This window comes from Spermophilus citellus, assembly GCF_964194105.1.
Source record: "Spermophilus citellus genome assembly, chromosome: 9".
NCBI classification, from domain to species: Eukaryota; Metazoa; Chordata; class Mammalia; order Rodentia; family Sciuridae; genus Spermophilus; species Spermophilus citellus.
The window spans coordinates 125966201-125987915 of NC_138191.1; the positions used below are offsets into that span (position 1 = coordinate 125966201).

Below are 21715 nucleotides of genomic sequence, written 5' to 3' on the forward strand. Positions count from 1 at the left end.
CTATCTTTCTGACATATCTAGAGAATTAGTAAGCACATTGTTTTCTGTCTTTGTCTTTTTGGCGGGGAACCTGTTATTCTTATCTCTGCTTGAATGAAGATGGAAAAATGGGGAATGATTCTTTTCCATACTTGCTAACTTTTAAAACAAATATGGAGAAGACCAGTGAAATGAGTCCAGCAGTGGAACAGAGGGCAACATGTAAAACAGCCTAGAGATGGCTGGGGCTAGGGCTCAGTGGTAGAGCGCCCGCTTTGCATGTGGGAGGCTCTGGATTGGATCCTCAGCACCACATAAAATAAAGACATTGTGTCCACCTACAACTAAAAAACAAATTTTAAAAAGAAAGAAAGAAAAACAGCCAAGTGGCCACGGCATCATGACCATGACTTACAATCCTGGGCTCAGCCCATCTGGGGCAGAGTGGCTCTGCTGCCTGTTCCAGTCCAGAGCCTAGCACACATTTCTGGAAAGAGGAGTAGGGCAAAGAATGAGGGAGGGAAAAATGGAGGGAGGAGATCTTTATTCTGAATTTACTCATCACAGTAATCATAAGAACTAAGGTCTACTCAGTGTGCCCAAACTGGGGTCAGACACTAGTTCTGCCCCGGGTTCACCCTTTCGTACCTCTCCCTTGCCTCTGCACACTCTGACTATGCAAACCACCTGTCGTTTCCCAGCTAAGACACGAATTTCCAGGATTCATCCTTCGCGATGGCTTCCTTCCTCTTGTCCTCACTCTCTCCTCTGCAAGGTTGCAGAGCCTTGGCCACTCCTTCCCCTTTGCTCTCACAGTCCTCATCTGCTCACCCGTCTCCTCATTAAAATGGGAGGTCCTGAGTATCCGCATGTCTATCTTTCCTACAGGCTCTCTAAAGTTAGAAGTCAGTGCTTTTTACCTATTTATCTCTGCTGCCTACGGTGCCTATACTCAAATGAAGTCAGATGCAGTGGTGCACGCCTGTAATCCCAGAGACTCAGGAGGCTAACACAAGAGGATCACAAGTTCAAGGCCAGCCTCAGCAACTTAGTAAGACCTTGTCTCAAACTAAAAAGGGCGGGGATATAGCTCAATGGTAGAGTGACCCTGGGTTCAATACATAGTACTTCAAATACATACAAAATATACAAAAATCCACTTACAAGATGAAGGGTAATAGGATCAAGCTCTGCCCATCTTATTATAAAAATGGTAAATTAAACACAAAAGCCTGAATTCTGGGGTTCTATACATTTCCAGAAGAAACTGCATATATATATATATATATATATATATATATATATATATATACACACACACACACACACATATAATATTTTTTAATATTTATTGTTTTTAGTTGTAGTTGGACACAATACCTTTATTTATGTTTTACATGGTGCTGAAGATTAAACCCAGGGCCTTGTGCTAGGCAAGCACTCTATACCTCTGAGCCATAATTCTAGCCCTATAAAATATTTTTATATAGAGATATAATATATATATATATATAAATATTTTTTTAGTTGTAGATGAACATGATGCCTTCAGTTTACTTTTATGTGGTGCTGAGGATTGAACCTAGTGCCTCACATGTGCAAGGTGAGCACTCTACCACGAAGCTACACAACTCCAGCCCTAATATATACTTTTTAATTTTTTTTTTGAAAGGCTAGGGATTGGACCCAGGGCCTCCTAGATGCTAGATAAACACTCAATCACTGAGATACATCCCAACCTGTTTTAGTTTGAGACAGGGTACTGCTAAATTGTCCAGACTGGCCTTGAACTTACAATCCTCCTGCCTCAGCCTCCCAAGTACCTGGGATTACAATTATGTGCCACCGTATCTGGCTCTGAAATACTCTTTTCACGTCCGGCCTACCTGGTTCAAGTGAAACCACAGGAACAAACTCACAGAGGGTATCAGAAGTGGTCCTTTTTCCTTAAGCCTCAGTGCTATGAGAAGACAACACCCACCCCAAAAGTGGCCTTTCAGCAAGGTGGGTGCGCATGGAGCTCTCTCTACCATCAGAAGAAAGCCACTCCCAAGGGGGGAGGGGGGCAAAGCCCGGACTGCACCAGCTCCAGCTCCGTGAAACTGCAGGATTTGACATCAATGGTGTGAGCCATCTACGATCAGGTTCATGTCCTGCTAATGCAGCAGCTGTTGGCCATCAGCAGGGCAGGGACGTGCCCTCTAGGTATGCTGTGAGAAGATATAGGCCCAAAGAGCTGCTCCAGCGAGGAAGTGCTCGAGACACCAGTCGTCTTCACAGGACCATGCTGCAGCCCTCCAGCCTCAGATTTTTGAGGTGGAAGCGATTCTGGTAACCACACATGAGAAGGCAAGTGGAAAGGAACACATGCCAGCTACAGCATCAGGGGCGCTCAGAGGCTCCAGCAGGTGCTTCAAACAGAGCCTGATGCTCAAAGACCAAAGGCCAAGAAACGAAGGCCATGCACACAGCTTCCCATTTTTGTTTAGATTTATTTAAGATCACCTCCTTACATTTTCCAGAGAGAAAATACAAAACAAGAAACAGACTTGGTTTCAAATACATAAACAGTGTGCTGGAGTTTAAAGCATTACTGATAACATTGTTCCAGAAGAAATGTCAGCTTACTCCAGGGCACTTCAGTATTCCTGAGGAATAAACATGATTTTTCTTGTCCTCCCACTGGGATGTTCTCAGTGTGCGTCACTGCTCCTGCTCCTGTGAAGCAAGGATACTCAGGTCAGAACAATGCAGGCAGCAGCTGGATGACCTGAATCGCTGCTTCAGGCCAGACCCAAGGGACAGAACCTCCCTACACTGTTGCTTTAAACTCTCACCGGAAGATGGTAAATATCCCTCTCAGGTTCCTAAGAACGGTTCCCCCAATATTAAGAGGAAAAAGAATGGGCAAGAAATGGAACAGGCCCTGGCAAACTATGTTCCTAAAACCATCTAAGGGGTCATAGGTGAGTGCAAAGGACATCACTTGAAACAGCCTACTAATTATATGATCTTAACCCCAGTAAGATTCCATTTTCTCATCTGCCGACTGAGGATAATAACACCTCTCTCAAGACCAACTGGGAGGTCTAGAGAGAAAGCACATGAAGATAAAGCCACTGAGATGGCCCACAGGGCCGTAGCTGTCATTTGACAAGCAGTGAGCATGGTATGACTACCCTGAATGAGCCCTTCCTCTTTTCAGAGCAAGTAGAGGATGACAACATCGAGGCATAGACTCAAGTTCAGATGAAGTTACAAGGCCATTTTGGAACAATATACACTAGGCTGTAAAAAATATGTAACAACATTTTCCACTGTAACTCGAAGCTATGAAACATATAATACCCATATAATCACCTCTGAGCTATTATCCATGACAACCCAGTTTGGAACAATGGAAACATTTTTTTTTTTTTTTTTAAAGAGAGAGTGAAAGAGGAGAGAGAGTGAGAGAGAGAGAGAATTTTTAATATTTATTTTTTAGTTCTCAGCGGACACAACATCTTTATTGGTATGTGGTGCTGAGGATCGAACCCGGGCCGCACGCATGCCAGGCGAGTGTGCTACCGCTTGAGCCACATCCCCAGCCCCAATGGAAACATTTTGAACAAGAAAAAGACCTGCTCTCTGCCTGTTCTTTCTGTTCTCCCCCACCCCAGACTCAGCTCGCTGCCAGGAAAGTGGAGTCAGGGAGCAGTGGAAAGGCCTGTCCTCAGCCTGCTGCCATGCAGCTGTGCCTCTCCTTGTCCCCCTCTGCTGTCCTCCCACTGGCTTTGGCTCAGAGGTGGTTCATTAATATCAACTCCCCCTGCCCCCACTCTCTGCAGCGCTCAGGTTAGCTGGTGGGCAGCTGACAGAGTTCGAGCAGCTCCTAAAGAGGAGGCTGCGGAGCTGTGGTAAAATACTGTTATTTGAGATTTCATGACCCTGTAGCTTCAGCTCTTGACCAAATTAGGACACGCATTTGTGCCACATTTTCCGCTCTACTTGTTATTATGGTGGAACAATGGACAAGTCAATCACCCTTTCTTGGTTGGCCTCAACTATAACTGATGTTTCTATTTATATAGCACCTCACAGCTTAAAAACATTTTCACTTTTAACCCTCACCACAACCCTATGGAGGTTGGGGGCTATAGCTCAGTGACAGAGCATGTGCTTAGCATGTGTGAGGTCCTGGGTTCAATCCCCAGGATCCACCCCACAAAACAACAACAAAAATCCCCCATAGGGAGAAATTCTTCCTCATTTTACGGATGGAAAATGGAAGCTTGAAAGTGAAACAACTTGAGATTCCCGTAAGAAGCAAGGGACCAGCCTGAACACAGGTCTCCTGATCTACTGCTGCCCCATCGCAGTGAAGGTTCCAGCTCAAAGGAAAGCTGTAGAGCGGGGAATCCGAGACATGTAGGGACTGTGCAGCTCTTCACCAGAGGCCGGGTTGCTGTAAAGGCTGTGCTTCAGCTAGCCCGGCCTTTACCACCTACAGCTAGCGGAAGACATGATTCACTTCACTCATTTGCTCTACGTTTACTTCAGTGCCTACTCTTTGTTCCAGGCCCTGGAGACACAAAAATAATATCTCTAACCGTGAACACCCAGCCTCCCCTGACCTTGTCACTTAAAGCCCCACAGGAACCAACCATCTAAAGCAAGGCAAAGGGAAAGGCTGCCACCCAAACATCAGGAGGCAGGCTACACTCTTTCCTTTTTCCAGTTGTGTCCAGGTGTGCTGCCTTACACCTGTGATCCCAGCTAGAGGCAAGGAGATTGCAAGTCTGAGGTCAGCCTGGGCAATTTGGCGAGACCCCATATCAAAACAAAATTTTTAAAAGGGCCAGGGATGTAGCTCTGTAGTAGAGCGCTTGCCTATCATACGTGAGGCCTTGGTTTCAATCCAAGCACAGCAAAAAGTAAAAAGAAAACTCCACCTATAGACAAGAACTTTGACAGAACCACAGGAAATTTAGTCAAGACTATCTTCTCCAATAAAAACGCAGAATCATGGCCGAGAGCCAGAGTCTTCAGGTTTAGTTTGAATGAGGTGCTTACAGGGCACTGAGATCTTAAAGGAAAAGTGCTACTTACAGCTAGCTAATGCTTCCTCATTGATAATGACTTTAGTCCCAGCTATCCACCCTGGAAGTGCACATCTGAATGCACACATGCAACTAAAGACCTAGGGGAGACCCTCTTAGCACCAAATAGTGTCAACATCACTAAAGGCCAATTGGCACTAAAGTACAACCTCAGAAGAAACTTTTTTCTTCTGCAAAAAAAAAGAAAAAAGAAAGAAACATCAATTGTATACATACTTTGACATATTTTCCATGTAGAAGATATGGAGCCTGGAAATCATGCTGGCAGTTGGAGTAGGCCATCCCCAATCCCATGCCCGAACCAAAGGCCAATGGCCACATTTTTCCTATTGAGCAAAAAAAAGGGAAAATCTCAATAAAGAATCATTTAGAGAGGATAAAGTTTCCCACCTCTTTAATACATCTGCTAAGGGTTCAATAAATCCTCAGTGGGCACCATATCGCGATACCACAGTGCTGTGGATGTTTTGTCCATGCCACCACAAAAGGGTTAATACGTAAATATTAATGTAGCAAATATTTATAAGCATCTATGCTGCTAGCTTTGAGGAAAATTTAAGTAGTACAATATGAAAATAGAGTTTTTTGGTATCAGTTCTAATCATCTGCTCAGTTTGATATTTTAACCTTGTCAGAAGTAATAATACCTTTCAGTAAGGTGCTTCAAATTTTTTAAATAGGTAGCAATTTCACCAATATTTATATACTTTGGTTTAGTAAATCATGGAGTTTATTTAAACCAATCTGTAAATGATTATTTCACATCAGCAGAGTATGTTAATCGTGATTCTCTAGTTATGTAGTCCCTGACAGCTCTTCATGGAAACAGGTCAAAGTGACCCCTTTGGCTTCAGTTTATGATCCAAACTTCGGAAGTTATTCCAAAGAATGAAAGGGATACTGCCTGCCTTTACTTAGAATTTTTGGCCAGGAAGCATGTGTATTTCTGGTTCACTCATTTTTATTACCAGCAAGACTCTCATTTTCAAGTTCCTTTAGAAAAAAATTATAATTAATTAGAAATATTTGAGCATGAAGACTTGGCTAAATGACTCACTGGCATAAGGTACAGGCTTTTGAAATGATATCATATTTTAAGATAACAGGCACCTGACTCAACGCCCAGAGGGAATGCAGGAGCTGTCCAGCCCATTTTGACCTCTTTCAGTCCACATTCTTTGTCGAGAGCTGTTTTACAATGGCCTACCTAACCCATAAATGGATGGGCCGACAGCCATTTAGATGTGCCTTCTCCAAACTTGTGTCCCTGCTACACACATATATACTGTGTGAAAAAATGAGTCAAACTTACTTTTAAAGAAGGTAAGTGAGAAAACAATTCCTAATCCCAAACCAGTACCTACAAAAAAGGGAAAAAATATATATATATGTTAAATTGCATAATAATAACTTGACAAAGATAACATTAACGTTTCTTAAGTATGAACATCATAAAGCAGGTTATCTTTTCATAATTTGGTAGAGAGTTGATTTTTTTCATTTCTAACCTTTCCTATTGTCAGAAGCTTTATAGATGCCTTTGATCTCCCTGCCCATGATAGGAAATAAAAACTCTGTTCTCCATCATTCTGTCTAGACAAGTTACAGGATATGAGGGTAGGGGGCTGGGGAACCAGCCAAGAGATTATTCTAAGCCCTCTCTGCACTGCTGCCCATCTTGCATAAGGAAGCCAGATAAACAGTGCCAGAGGATGCTTCCCTGGTCACTTTTGCACTCTGATTGATGCACTGGGGACGGGGGGGGGGGGGGGGGGGGGGCAGGGAGAAGAGATTGAACCCAGAGACACTTAATCACTGAGCTACACTTCCAGTCTTTCTTTCTTTCTTTTCTTTTCTTTTTTTTTTTTTTTTTAAAGACAGGGTCTCATTAACAGAGAGGACTGTTCATGGTGCATTATCTATACACAAGCAAATTGACGGTGAAAATAAACAAACAAATAAATAAATATAAACAAACCACCATGAACATATTTCTGAAAAGAATGATGCCTCATGGAGAGAAGCCTTGGGCAGGTCCTTATGAGGGAATTCTAGAAGGCACTGTCACCATAGGAGGAGGATCCAAGTTTCACGACACCTGAAGACCTTCCAGTGGGGAATAAGGTAGGCAGAGGTGGAAAATGGTAATACTGATGGATCCTCACACCATGAAAGCCTAGGCTAATGTGTGTGTTTGTGCCTTAGTTCGTAACAAAAAAGCCTAGAAATTTTTAAAAACCAAAAAGAGCTTATAAAACAAAGATATATAGGTACTATGGATTAAAACCAGGTGTGCTTCTGAGCTACATCTCCATCCTTTTTTTTTTTTTTTTTTTTAATAGACAGGGTCTTGCTAAGTTGCTTAGAGTGGTCTCAAACTTGGATCCTCCTGCCTCAGCCTCTGGAGTTGCTGGGTGTGCACCATCACAACCAGCTTAAAGAAAACATTTTTTTTTTTTTAACAACTATGTTTGGAACATAAACAAAGTATTTGTGTTTTAATGTAAGTGTAATTAAAAGAGTCAGAGTTAAAATAAGCTAAGGTTATTTTATTACTGATTTTTTTGTGGGGGAGGTGGTGATGTTAGGGATCAAACCAAGGGCCTCTGAGCTTTTCCGTTCCCCCAGCCCAGAAAAAAATTTCTAAATAAATGTAGTGTAGCCTTATTATTTATAAGGTGTGTAAAGTCTACAATGATGTGCGTTAACGTCCTAGAGACCTTCACACTCACCACTCACTCACTGGCTCACCCAGAGTAAGTTCAATGCCATTCTTGGTGAGTGTAGTGTTCTATATAATTATACAATTTTTAATCTTTTATAGGATTTTTTACTTACCTTTTCTATGTGGAAATACACAGACACTTGCCACTGTTTATGACTGCCCAGAATGGTCAGTACAGTAACAGGCTGTACACATTCATAGCCCAGGAGCAATACCTACATCCCAGGTGCAAAGGCTGTCCCACCCAAGTTTGTGTAACTACATTATATGATGTTCATACAATGAGGACATTGCCTAATGATGTATTTCTCAGAACATATTCCCATAGGTAAGCAACAAGACTCTACATACATATGACTATAGCCTACACAAATATAAATTTTAATTAAAAATAATTACTTTGCCCTATCCAGTAGATCATGTTATATTATTTTGGTGCTCAACTTTAAAATGCAATATATGAAAATCACTTATCATCCTAATTTCCATTTAATAAAATGGTGAAAAATTAGACCACAATCAAGGTTGGCATAAGGACAGGGAAAGGAACTTAATACTTGAGTATTTCTCATGAGTACCCAATAACCCCACCTCCAAAAAAATTTGTTTATGTCAAACAAGCTGATATGGCATTCTCCCCCATTTTCCAGGTACAGAAAATAACTTGTCTTCAAGTCATCCCGTGATTAGTTCTGGAGCAATGATGTGGGCTTCAGTCTGCCAGACTCCAGTGCCACTGGACCCATTATGTCCAGACACTAGATTCCTCCACAACCTCAACCTCCACAATTACGACCTCCCAAGGGAAACTGGAGCATCCAGTGACACTTAACAGTCAAAACATGAACTGTGCTCCCCATGCAACAGCTCAGAATGCTAGGCAACCCTGTGTAACAAGTCTACACAAAGCCCAAAGGGCTTATTCAGACTCATTTCCAGACTGATCCTAGTGTGCATATGACACAGATGCAAATTTACCTGGTAGGTGAGATTCAAGAACTTCAGAGAAATCGGAGCCACTGATATTGATACTCTGCTATTGCTTGGTTTATAAAATGGCAGAGGGTTCAATTTCAAGGCAACTTGCCTCACCCCTTGCAGCTGGAAGATGAGTAAGACAGTAAATTGGTACTAGAAAATGAGGTAAAGGATTTGGACTGGCTTACAGATTCCAAACCCGGCAACGGGATGGGGAGGCAGGCCAGTAAAAACATAATGGCTTACAATCAGAGCTTTTGCTCTTCCCCATCTGGAGGCAATTTTTTTGGCAAAGAAATCAAAAGCCCAAAAGGAAAATATTTCAGCATTTTTCTTGTCCCTCTTGACTCCATGCCTGTCTCTTCTATTTTTCCCCAAGGAAAGAAAGCTCTCTGATGCTAAACTTTTCCTAGCAAGAGACCAAGAGTGATGCTAAGTCCTCTGCTACCAGTATCGCTCCATCAAAAAGATGAGAAACACTGCAACATCGACCAAGAGAAAATCTTTTATCTCTAGAACCCAGATATGTGCCCAACCACCCTGTTTTGCTCCTACCAAAGGCATCTAACTGCAAATATAAATAAAAGCTCAAAATCACAGTTTAGTCCAACCAAAAGGAGGAGTTATCGGGGACATGTTCTGTGGTCTTGATTAAATGGGGCTGTCAGAATTTCAATTCTTGAGTGATCTCCCCCCCTCTATGTTTCTATATTTTTAACACACAAAGTAATATGGTATTCTTTTCAGGAAAGAGAGATTTTTTCATTCATAAAATGGTTTTTAATTGCAATGTTTTACTTAAAGTTAGCTATGCCAGTCACTTAAGAGATAAACAATGGCAGAATGCTGATGAGTTTTACAGAGTCAAGTTCTCACATGCTCAATTCTCTTTTAAAAGGTAACATGTTGCTTCAAAGAAAGTTCCACCTGACCAGGGGACACCAACTGTGCAGCTGTTTCCACTAAAGACTGGCACCTCTAGGCCAGGTTTAAGCTTTATAACAATAAAACATGAAAGGTTTGTCTTACAATAAAAACAAACCAACATGGAAAAGAGAAGAGGTTTTTTTTTTTGCCTTTGGCCACTTTTTCTTGTTGTTGCATGACAAGCTCTTTTGGAGGAAAAAGCCAAAGGAAAAAGTACAAAGCATTTTTCACCTTTTCCCTAGAAGCAAATATTTAACTATGAATGCAGTTTATATAACTTTGCCTCCCCCAACTCAAGGCTGTTCTCAAAAGTCCATGCTGTCTGAAATGACAAATAACCCTTGAGTAAAGAAAATGCTCGATTATAGATACATCTCTTCCTCATGACAGATCCAGTTTGGGGACACACACACACACACACACACACACACACAGAGAAGAGCCTTATGGAATTGACATTAGGCACAGAGCCTATACTCTGCAACCATTCCTCTCAGAGAGGAAAAAGAATTGGCACAAATTCTTTCTAGAAGGAATTATTCCAAATCAATCTAACCATGCAATGTAATGCATTCTAGTACCCAAAAGGACTTTATAAAACTGGTTAGTAGATAAACACATTTTTTGGAAGAAGCAATTCCTTAACAGGTCATGTGACACTGTTTTAATAACAAAAGATCAGAGAACTCTGCCCCTACTAACTGTATATACAATATACCTTATCTTATACCGCAGTGATTTTATAACATATTTAAAAAGGATAACCAACAAAGGTACACCAGTGTACACTTAATCCACCTTCTGGTAAGAAAGGGGTGAAATATATGTTGATGGCCATTGTACTTAAGGACAATTTCTAATTACTTGATGCAACTTTATTTTTACATTTAGAAAAATCTTTGCTCTCACCATGCCACAGATAATAAAGCTTTACTTCACTACAAATAATTACAAACAAACATAATTAGCAGGAACTAACAAGCAAGCTATAAAATCTGATTGCAGAAATGTATTTTGGCTACTAGCCCATAAAAAGAACAAGCTGGAGCAATACATGCTCCTGCAGAATTGACTCTTCAAAAGCTACAATGACCAATGGACCTCCACTGTTTGAAGAGGAACAAAACAAATCATATAGAATTTTTTTTGGAAACATTACTGTAAAACATCATAGGGGAAAAGCAAGGCACGATAGTGTGTGCCTATAGCCCAAGTACTCAGGAGGCTGAGGCAGAAGGATTTTGCTTAAGCCCAGGAGTTCCAGGCCACCTGAACAACACAAGGACAGCTGGTCTCAAACCAAAACCAAAACAACAAAAACCCCATAACAATAAAAACAACAAAATACCCAAGGAAATAAAAGATTATAGCCCCTTTTAATTTATCAATAACTTATTATTTGAAAATTAGGACCTCACCTCAGTTTACATTTAACATTTTGAACGTTCAAGCCTCCAACATTCTTAAGTCTAAGGTGTAGTTATCAGTGCTAAATTTTAACCTATGTCTCAAAATTGATTAAAATTGCTAAGCAATTCTCTTTTATTCTGTATAACTTGTATCAAGATGTACAAGCAAGCCAGGGCTCAGTGGCACATGTCTACGTTCCCAGAAATTTGGGAGGCAGGTAGATCTCAAGTTCGAGGCCAACCTCAGCAACTTAGCCAGACCCTGTCTCAAAATAAAAAATAAAAAAGTCTGAGGAAGTGGCTCAGTTCAGTGGTAAGGCATCCCTGGGTTCAATTCCCAGTTCAAAAAAGAGTATAGAGCAAAACTTAAGTACCATAGTCAATTGGCAGTTTACAAATATGAAAAGTTACAGAAATTTCCAGTTAAGTTTTTAAGATCCTAGAAACTGTGCGCCAAGCAACTGTTTCTTTCTTAAATGTCTGAAAGAAAGGGTGCAGCTTCCAGGATGTACTCTCCAGGTGGATGGAGTGGCAAGAGCACTGCCCTGTAGCCCAAGAAAAGCCTGGTGCACACTGCTGCTTGTGTCCCACCTGCCAGCTCTCTGACCTTGGTCAATTACATAACCTCACCCAGCCTCAACCTGCTCAGTCCTGGGGTGAAAACCTTTCAGGGTTGCTTGTGTTATGAAAACGGAAGTCTCCAGTACTGTCTGACACAGAATTCAATAAGTGGTATTAAGTTCTGTCATCTCCCCAGTAAAACTCAAAAGATGTCAAAAGTATAAAGTAATAGTTAATCCTCTCTTAAAATACAACTCCCTGGCTTACATAGGATCACACTATAGTTGAGCCACAGCTAAAAACCAGAAACTGTCTTTTCCTATTCTGGAGAGTTGACTTTGTCAATGGCATTAGCAATTGCTTATATGAACACATCATATATATATATATGTACACACACACATAAATTTATGTGTGTGTGTACATATACATGGAATTCCTTTGGAACTACTGCTTAACTAGATCATTTTCCTTTTTAAAATGTAATAGATTTTCCTTGAGCTGTACTGTGTTTAATAAAGCTATTTTTATGCTTTGAACGTGAATTAAATCAAATTGACCTATTTTATAACAGGCTGCTTTCCTGTTCAATTATGTTTCTATCAATGCTATTATAACCACCAAGTGCATTTGTTATGAAAGAACAAACAAGAATGTGCTTTTATAGAAAAGTACACTTGGGACAGAGTTTAGTGAGAATTTTCAAGAAAATTCCTGATTTACAAAAGATGCTCAGGGCCCAATTTATGAGGGGGAAAAATAGTTATAAGTCAGTTTCAAATTGTGTTACTTAATCCTTTGAGGCAAAGACAGATTGTCCCAGGTGTCCACATGTAAGCCAAGTCATGTGAATTAACCAAGAAAGTGTGCTAGACCAAAGACCTGGAGATGGTAAATTTAGTCTGCTAATCAGCTTCTCAAAAGTCAATATTGCTGCAGGATCTTTAGGAAATAGACTAAGAAGGTGGCTATTTTATAAGACCTTAGCCTTCCTGTGGCCGTCCACACTAGACAGGAGCTGAAAAATATGTAGGAATTTCTCAGGTGAACATCTATTACCAGGATTCTGATCAGAACAAGCAAACTACACAGCAGAAATAAAGATATGGAAGGCAAATGTGGAAGTCTTCAATGGTGTGCTCTGCTTCAAGAAAAGCCAAACTCTTAGGCTGTGGTTGTAGCTCAGCAGTACAGTGCTCACCTAGCACATGCAAGGCCCTGGGTTCGATCCTTAGCACCACATAAAAAATAAATAAATAAAATAAAGGTACTGTGCCCCACTACAACTAATATTAAGGGAAAAAAAAAAGAAAGAAAAGAAAAGAAAAAGAAAAGCCAAACTCACAAAAGGGTCCTTCTAAATGAGTGCATACAGCACATGATTCAACTTTCAGAATTCTGACAGCTGTATAACTTTCAAGAATGCATAAAATAAGAAATAGCTGTAGACATATAACTAAAATATAATTAATTCCCATGTGGGCATATGTAGGACAATGACAAGCTTAATTATTAAAGGGAAGCTGGGAAAAAAGAATTATTATCAAGCTTATACAAACACAATTACAGGTTCATATTACATTTGTGGGGGGGTACCCTGGAGGTGCTAACATTTATAGTGTCAGGTACTGTATCACCTTATGTGATTTATTATGATCCCATCCTTCAGAATAGGAAACAATTCAGAAGGAGTAAAGTTATTTACTACACACAACTAAAAAAGTAGAACTCAAATCCAGGCCAACTCCAAAGTCATGGCTCTTTCCTATACCAAGGGCTAAACTTCATGGAGAGGTTCCCATAACCACAGGGGTCTAATCGATTGTTATATGGGACAACAAATGCTTTTCTGGACTGTAACTAGGCATAAGTATGTTACTATGTTACTCTTGGTCCCTCAAGGAAACAACAGAAACCACAGATGTTTGACTTAGCAATGGTAATAAAAACCTGAAATTACTTAGAATCAATGAGAAATTGTCAACAAAGGAAGCCAGGAAATACTTCGCTCTGTGCACTGGCTGGAGATAAAATGAATCCAAATGGGCTGAAGACTTATAAATTGCTGAAGAGTATTTTCCAGTAAGACCCTTCTTCTCTAATATCTCCAGCACCTCTAGGTCCTCGTCATTTCTATCAATAACTGGATTATCATTTTTGCAAGTGTAAATATAAGAATTAGGGTTTCATTATACCCTATGTATATCTATGTATACTCCATTGTTGCTATTATGTTGTTTCCTACTCTGATTCAAATGAAAAATTCAATAGAGAACCAGGTACCAATAGTTTCTTTCCCTTACACACATGGATTTAATCAACATTTATTAAGTGGAAGGCACTAGGGAAATTTTTCTTTACTCTTAGAGCACATCAGTCAAGTATATAGTATTTATTCTTTGAAAAATGGGAAGCAGTATAGTGGTTATACTCCAGTTATGGGGATATGTGGGCTTGCGGGAAGAAAGATTAAACATGATTGTGAATACTGGTTGGGTTACTCATGACCTGTGCGACTTAGTCCTTAGGCAATTATATAACTTCTTCAGGTGTCAACTTCCTCATATGGAAAAAAGGAAAACTGGGGGTGTGCCTAAGTGCTACAACACTTGCCTGACAGGCATGAGGCTCTGGGTTTGACCACCCCCCCAGCATTGCAATCAATCAATCAATCAATCAATCAAAATAAGTGATTGAAGCTCCTGTAATTCCAGCACTTGGGAAGATGAGGCAGGGGGATTAGTTGAGCCCACTAGTTTTAGGTCAGCCCAGTCCACACAGTGACTATCTCAAAACAAAACAAAACAAAACAAAACAAAAAACAAGAACACTTGACAGTGCCTATCCCTGCCTGAGGAGAAGTGAGAATGGAACACCATGTTATGTGTAAAATGATTGGAAGAACAGGGCACTGCACTTAGTAACTGTGATTTATGTTCTTTCCCCACTTAAAAACCATTTCAAGAGCAAAATGAAATTCCAAATATTTACTGATCACTGAAGGACAAGAGGCCTGGCTTCAATAAGAGTCACAGATAAAGAACTACTTTCTCCCTAGGGTCTCTGTGATCCAAAAGGGATAAGAAGTCAAGCAGCCAAAAATATGACCCAAAGCAGAACCTCCACACCATGAGAGTGTTTTCAAGATCTAGAGGAGAAGGTGGGGACACATTTGGTGGTGAAGACTTTTTTAAGTCTTCAAGAAAGAGTTGGTATTTTAGTTGTCTTGGAGGCAAGGTGGGCTTTTAACAGCTGGGACCTAGAGGATGAGAGCACATTGAATGGAGCAGAAAAGCAGGGAAACCAGGAGTGGCCCAAGGGTGAAACACCAGGCAAATCCAGGAAGACAGCAGATGAGGCCAGAAAGGAATCTTGGGCCATTCCACAGAAAGCACCAACCAGAACCTGGGCCACGGAGTCTACGCAGCACCTCACTTAGTAGGCAGGGTACGTCTCCAAGAGGGTTCAGAAAGAAGTAACATGACTAAAGCTATGCTTTAGGAAGATTCAGCTAATGTGTGCAGGATATGGACAGAAAGACATGTTGCTGGCAGAACTTATAAGGCTGTAACAACTAATGAAGTGTGTGTGTGTGTTTGTGTGTGTGTGTGTGTGTGTGTCTGTGAGTATATTTGGGTCAAAGGAATGCTGAGAACTTCTACCTGGATAACTACAAAAACACTAAGGCTACTTACAGAAGACACCAAATAACCTTTTAATACCAAATTCCCTTAATGTTGATTTTTTAAAATATCTACATTGTTTTCAGGAATATTAAACAATAGCAAAGTTAAAAACATCTTCTAAGCACCAATGCTACTGAATTAAATTTTCTCATCTAATTTTTACAATAAACTTCTTTCCTGAGCCTCATTTAATAGATGATAAAACTGCAACTTTGAACCCAGGCTGCCTGGGCCCCTCATTGCCACGATATGCTGCCCACTGCAGTCTCCCTGGATATGTGAAACTACTACATTAACTTTGGATTCACATGTAGACCAAACACCTTCCAAAACCTGTGGTGTGTGCATTGTGTGTGCATTGCCTTAGTTATGCAAACTGAGTATCTGCTGTGCACCAGGCACTATGCACTGCCCTGGGGAGTAATAAGTTCCTGCGCACACAAAGTTCACTATCTAGCGTTGGTACCAGCTGATAATTAAAAACAAAGTGCAAGGCACAATTACAGAAAAAGTATGTACTAGAAGCACTAAGGAGGTACTTAACTACCAGGGAAGGCAGCAATAGCAATGGGCTACAAGGAGTTCCTTGTCACTAAATTGTCAAGTGGGACGCAGAACACGAAACAAAACAGCCTTCTGCCATATTCAGGGTCCTGGTCTCTATAAGCAATAGGGAAGAAATAAATGAATTTAAATAGCAAAGCAAATGTTAAATGTGGACTTTGTATAGTCCATTCTGGCAGAATGAGGACAGATTTGAAGAAGTTTCCAGCAAAGATACACACAGCAGTTAGAAGGATACCACTGTGGTCAGAGGTAAGGTCCAGACTTCAGGTATGTTTTGGTTTGGTTTGGTTTGGTTTTGGGTGGTACTAGGGATAGAATCCAGGGTCTGTAGCATGTGATACAAGCATGCTCTACCACTGAGCTACACTCCAAACCCAAGGACCAGACTTCAGATTTTCGCTTCTCTGTTCATCTGACTGACAAGGTTACCTATATATTCTTCATTCTCTCAACAGCTTTCCCTTGACCTTGCCAGTATTCCATGCTAGGCAGAACTGAAAGATGATATCAAAGGCAGGCACTGTGGGGTAAAACAGGACTTCGGTCAAGACTAGAATCTTCTGAGGAATGGCAGTGAGCACACTCAATGACAATTCTTAGGTAAGGGATCCACAGGTAAGGAAGGATATGGTAGAAAGCCTCCTGGACAAAGACGAATGATGGCAAAGGAGGTTAAATATTTTTAACATATACCAACATTTTTGCACTTAAGACACTGTTGATGCAAATGATGAATCAAGTCAGCGGTTGCAAAGGAGTTGGAAGGACCTGCCTGAATTTCAGGGCTTCCAAAAACAGACACATTTTTTCACTGTGTAAGTGCTTTTTTTGGTAGTTTTTGTGGTGCTGGGGGTGGACCAAGGGCCTTGCACTGCTAGGTGAGCACTTTGCCACTGACCTATGTCCTCAGCAACTTTTCATTGTCATTCAATCTACTAAGCCCCATAATAAATCTGAGTCACTAGACTTATATACGCTAAGAAACCGAGTGAAGAGAAAAAAGTCATTTAAAACAGAAGGTGCTTTGCCACTGAGCCACATCCCCAGCCCTGATATAAATTTCACATTGTAGGTAGAATAAGGAAAAAAGTTGATTTTTCAATGCTCACAGATAATCTTTTCTGGGAGTACATAAGATTAGTAGCATTCTATTTAGTGTTAAGACAAAACATGGGACAGGAGCAGTAATATATTTTGGCTTCTAATTAGAACGGGATATTAGTGAGCACACAAGCTCAGGGCTTCTCACACTCAAGAGTATGTTGAAATGGTTAAAAAAAAAACAACCTACAACTAATAGATTTTAGTTTAGTCATCTGAAATTATGCCAAAAATTTAACAGCTTTCTTAGGTCTATCTGCCTAGTAAAAAGTGAATTATGTTGCTTAAACTGTTTGCTTCAGTTAATCATTTAAAATCTATCCAACAGGAATTGAGGTTTATATGTGTAGGATCTGACACACACACAAAAAAATCAGTAACATTAGTTCTAACTTGTAAACATTTGTCAAAGTAACATTAAGTACAAATCTGTCAACAATTATGTCAGCACATTACAATAATTATAAATTATCCTAATTTATAATGGCATTCTAATGGCTTAGGTTAGATAATGAACACTGAAGTAAAAGCTCTGGATTTCAGTTCCTCCCAAATACATAAACTGTTAACTATTAATAGTTTCAATATTCTACCTGAAAATAATAATTAAAGTAATGTGGAAAATCTCCATAATTTTATTATTTATTTATTTATTTGGTACTGGGGACTGAACCCAGGGGCACTTTACACTGAGCTACAATCCCAGTCCTGTTTTTATTCTTTGGTTTGAGACAGAGTCTCACTGTTTCCCAGGCCAGTCTCAAACTTACAATCCTCCTGTCTCAGCTTCCTGAATAGCTGAGATTACAGGCATATGCCACTGGACCTGACTTCCATAATTTTAAACAAGCAACTCAGTCACACTGCAATGTGCTTGTCTCCTCCCTCTCCTCCTGTCCTACTGTGCTTCCCACTCATGTCTCCCAACTGTCTTCTAAATCCACCTTTTCACCTGTGGAGAGCCTCCTTTAACAACCATCAGATTTCCAATTTGCACACTCAAATTCACCCTTCAGTTCTTGTTCCTTTCATATTGTCTAAACAGCATTGTAAATTAGCTTTTCCCACTTCTTCCTTGCCCTTGAGGCAGAGGATTGCAATCAAGTTCAAGGTCAGCCAGGGAAATTTAGCAAGACCCTATCCCAATAATTTTTTAAAAGGGCTAGGGATGAGCAGGGTGCAATGGCGCATGCCTGTAACCCCAGCAGCTCAGGAGGCTGAGGCAGGAGGATCCCAAGTTCAAAGCTAGCCTCAGCAATTTACTGAGGTCCTAAGCAACTTAGCAAGACCCTGTCTCCAAATAAAATATTTTTAAAAAAGGGCTGGGGATGTGGCTCAGTGATTAAGCGTCTCTGGGTTCAATCCCCAGTACCCCCCACCCCCAAGAAAAGAAAGGGCTGGAGATGTAGCTCAGTGTTAGAATGCTTGCCTAGCATGTGTGAGGCCCTGGGTTCAATCCCCACTACCACTTAAAAAAAATATATATATATACATATATACATATATATATACATATATATATATATATATATATATATATTTATTTTCCAATGGACTATGACTTTATAAATAACATAGTTCTTTTGTTTTGTTTTACAGGCATGCACTTGGTTTAAAAACAAAATAAAATAAAACAAAACCTTAAGAACTGTGGGCTATGCTTTCTGTAAAGTCATTCTTATTATTTTGGGATCCCCCCCCCTTTTTTTTTGGTGCCATGCTGGGGATTGAACCCAGGTCTCACACATGCTAGGTAAACACTCTACCACTGAGCCACAGCCCTAGTCTTCCTTTTTCTTCGCTTCATTCCCACCTTGTGTTTGATGCTGAACTCACACATGCACACAGAGGGACGCGTGGCTGTGCTGTGTGCTAGTCGGGAGGCTGGGGTAGCTCCGTGTGTTGGCACTCCAGATAGTTTGTGCTGGTGATTCCTAGTGGGTGCTGTCCTGAGCACTGCAGGGTCTTCAGCAGCATCCCTGCCCCCATCTGCTAGACACGCTCACTCCCTCACCCCCAACACCCCCACCCCACCCTGCGGTGACAGCCAAACACATTTCCAGACACTGTCAAATTTCCAAAGGGAGAAAAAACAGAATCACCCTTGGTTGAGAAACACTGGTCTAGGGGGTTATAATTTATAAAATTCTTTCATGGCCATTATCTTACCTTGGGTCTTGGTGAAATTACGTAGGGGACTGGGGATGTAACCATAGAGTGGTGAAGTGTTTAGCTAGTCTGTGCAAGGGCCTACGTTCAATCCCCAGCACAGGGAAAAACAAAACAAAATGAAAAACCATATAGGGATCAGCATTCCAAATTTACAGAAGAGGAAGCTGGTAGTGGGCAGGGGGTGCAGCTACTGGGGATTGAACCCAGAGGTGCTTTGCCACTGAGCCACATCCCCAGCCCTTTTTATTTTTTATTTTGAGACAGTGCCTGCTAAATTGCTGAGGCATTGAAATCGGGATCCTCCTGCCTCAGCTTCCCAAGCAGCTGGGATTACAGGCATTGTGCCACCACACCTGGCCGGAAGTAGAAACCGAGGCTCAGAGAAGGTCAGTAACTGCCCAAGCTCACTTGGTTCTAGATCCCTCTTCCTTTCACTATCTCACACTGCCTCACCAGCTAATGGAAAGCAACATGTAAGACCCCCAGTTCCCTCATCCTGACAGGGAGAGGCTGGTCCCTTCCTTCCTCCCTTCTTCTCCCTCCAGAGTAACCTTCTGTGGAAGTCCAGCATATTCAACAGATAAAAAGTAATTGCTTTTTGGAGTTCAAGCAGCATACAGGCCCCAACTCTTGAACGCCATCCTTCTCCCAGAAGGGCTGCATAAACCCTAGGGCTCTAGAGAACATGTTCTGGAAACTGGTGACTAACAAACTCCTTCATGTTACACAATTCCAAACAGCCATCTCTTGGTTAGGGGAGGTCTCTGGTGTGATTATAAAGGCTGAAATAGGAACCAGCCACATTCAGCAAAACTAGTACCTTAGACCAAGCTCCCAACTAAGTTACAACTGGCAGTAGGGGATGTTGTGAGACCCCAATGGCTGGATAAATCCAGGAGGAGACATAAAGGGGATCAATGGACCAGTAAGCAGCAGCCTCATGGACAAATCTGTGTGATATCCAGGACCCAGGAACAAACAGGTTCCAAACAAATCACCCTACATGAATAACCCTAAGGAATGTATTTCAACCTCACTGGGATCAATCTGTGAAATGAAAGGGGTAAAATATATTGTGTTATCAGCAATGAAATTTTACTTTCCCAATAAAAACAATTTCAAAGAAACAGACACATAGAGCTTCTCCACTGAGTGGGGTAGGACAGGCTGGAAACCCAGCTAAAGATCCACTTGCCCACCTCCCCTCACTTTCTTTTTGGTACGATTAGCAAGCAACCTCAAGGGTACTTTGGAAGACATTTAAAAATGACCGCATCGAATGACTCTGAAGGAACAAAACAGTTCCTTCTAGCTCTCATACTCTTATCGTTCTGGGTATAAATTCAAGGAGGTTATTCAACTGGAGTATCCAAGAAAAGCAACAGTGGGACCTCATATCCACCAAGAGCAAACCCATTAACCTGCCAATGAATGAGAAACTTCATTAATAAATGCCAAAGTAATTTCACAGTTGGTGAAAAGTTTGAAGAAACTTCATTTTACTAACATGCTCAACAGCAGAATTAGACTTGTTTAAGGATCATTAAATTAAAATTACAGGGTAACTGACTGAACTCAATAAATGAAATTTTCAGAAGAGAACTGGACCTAGACAACTCGACCTAGAGAACACTAAACTGCAGAGTTTGGCCTCAAACTTGTGATTCTTCTGCCTCTGCCTTCTTAATAGCTAGGATTACAGGCATGTGCCAACACGCCCAGCTAATGAATGCTTTTTAACAAACTATTCTTATTTGTGTATTTTCCTTTTTTGGTATGCTGGGGTTTGAACCCAGGACTTCATGTGTGCTAGGAAAGTGTCCTACAGCTGAATATACCCTCAGCCCCTGTATATTTGAATTATAAAAACAGCAAAGTTATTGATCCTCCCTACCAAGCATCATTATCATTCCCTAGAGATAATATGAATTAAGCTTATTACTGTTTATCACACATATATAATTCCATTTGTATCTGATAAACAAGCTTGACGCTCTGCACCTTACTTTTTTCACTTCACATGGAGCACCCTCCCGTGACAGCATATGTCTTGTTAATAGCTTTTATTGAAAGTATAACATACATAGAAAGTACACATTTCATAAGCCATTTATCAGTTGATGGACATCTGGGTTGTTTCTAGTTTGGGGGTATGAATATTATGAATATTAACATACAAGTATTTGTGTGGGACACACATTCTTGTTTCTGTTGGGTAGAATTACCTATATCATAACTTTATAAGAAACTGCAAAACAGTTTTCCAAAGTGGTTCTACTATTTTACATTTCCATCAACAGTGTTCAAGAGTTCCAGTTGCTCTATGTCTTATCAATGTTAAGTACTGACAATCTTTAAAATGTCAGCTATTTTAATGGGTGTGCAGGGGTATCTTGCGATTTTAATTCACACTTCCCTAATGAACACTGATGTTAAACATCTTTTCATATGTTTATTTACCATTATAACTAAGTCTTTAAAAAAATTCTACCATAATTTCTTTTATTA

General features: G+C 40.7%; 1 protein-coding gene across 1 annotated transcript in view; it reads right to left on the minus strand.

The window, feature by feature from the left end:
* Positions 1 to 2451: 2451 nt before the first annotated feature.
* The window catches only part of MICOS10 (mitochondrial contact site and cristae organizing system subunit 10), a 28465-nt gene continuing 9201 nt past the window's right edge, over positions 2452 to 21715 (minus strand). The window contains exons 2-4 of the mRNA XM_081306483.1: positions 6394 to 6441; positions 5298 to 5407; positions 2452 to 2697 (exon numbers count right to left, since the gene is read on the minus strand). Of these exons, the coding sequence (XP_081162609.1) occupies positions 2683 to 2697; positions 5298 to 5407; positions 6394 to 6441 (173 nt within the window). The 3' untranslated portion in view covers positions 2452 to 2682. The remainder of the gene's footprint in view (positions 2698 to 5297; positions 5408 to 6393; positions 6442 to 21715) is intronic.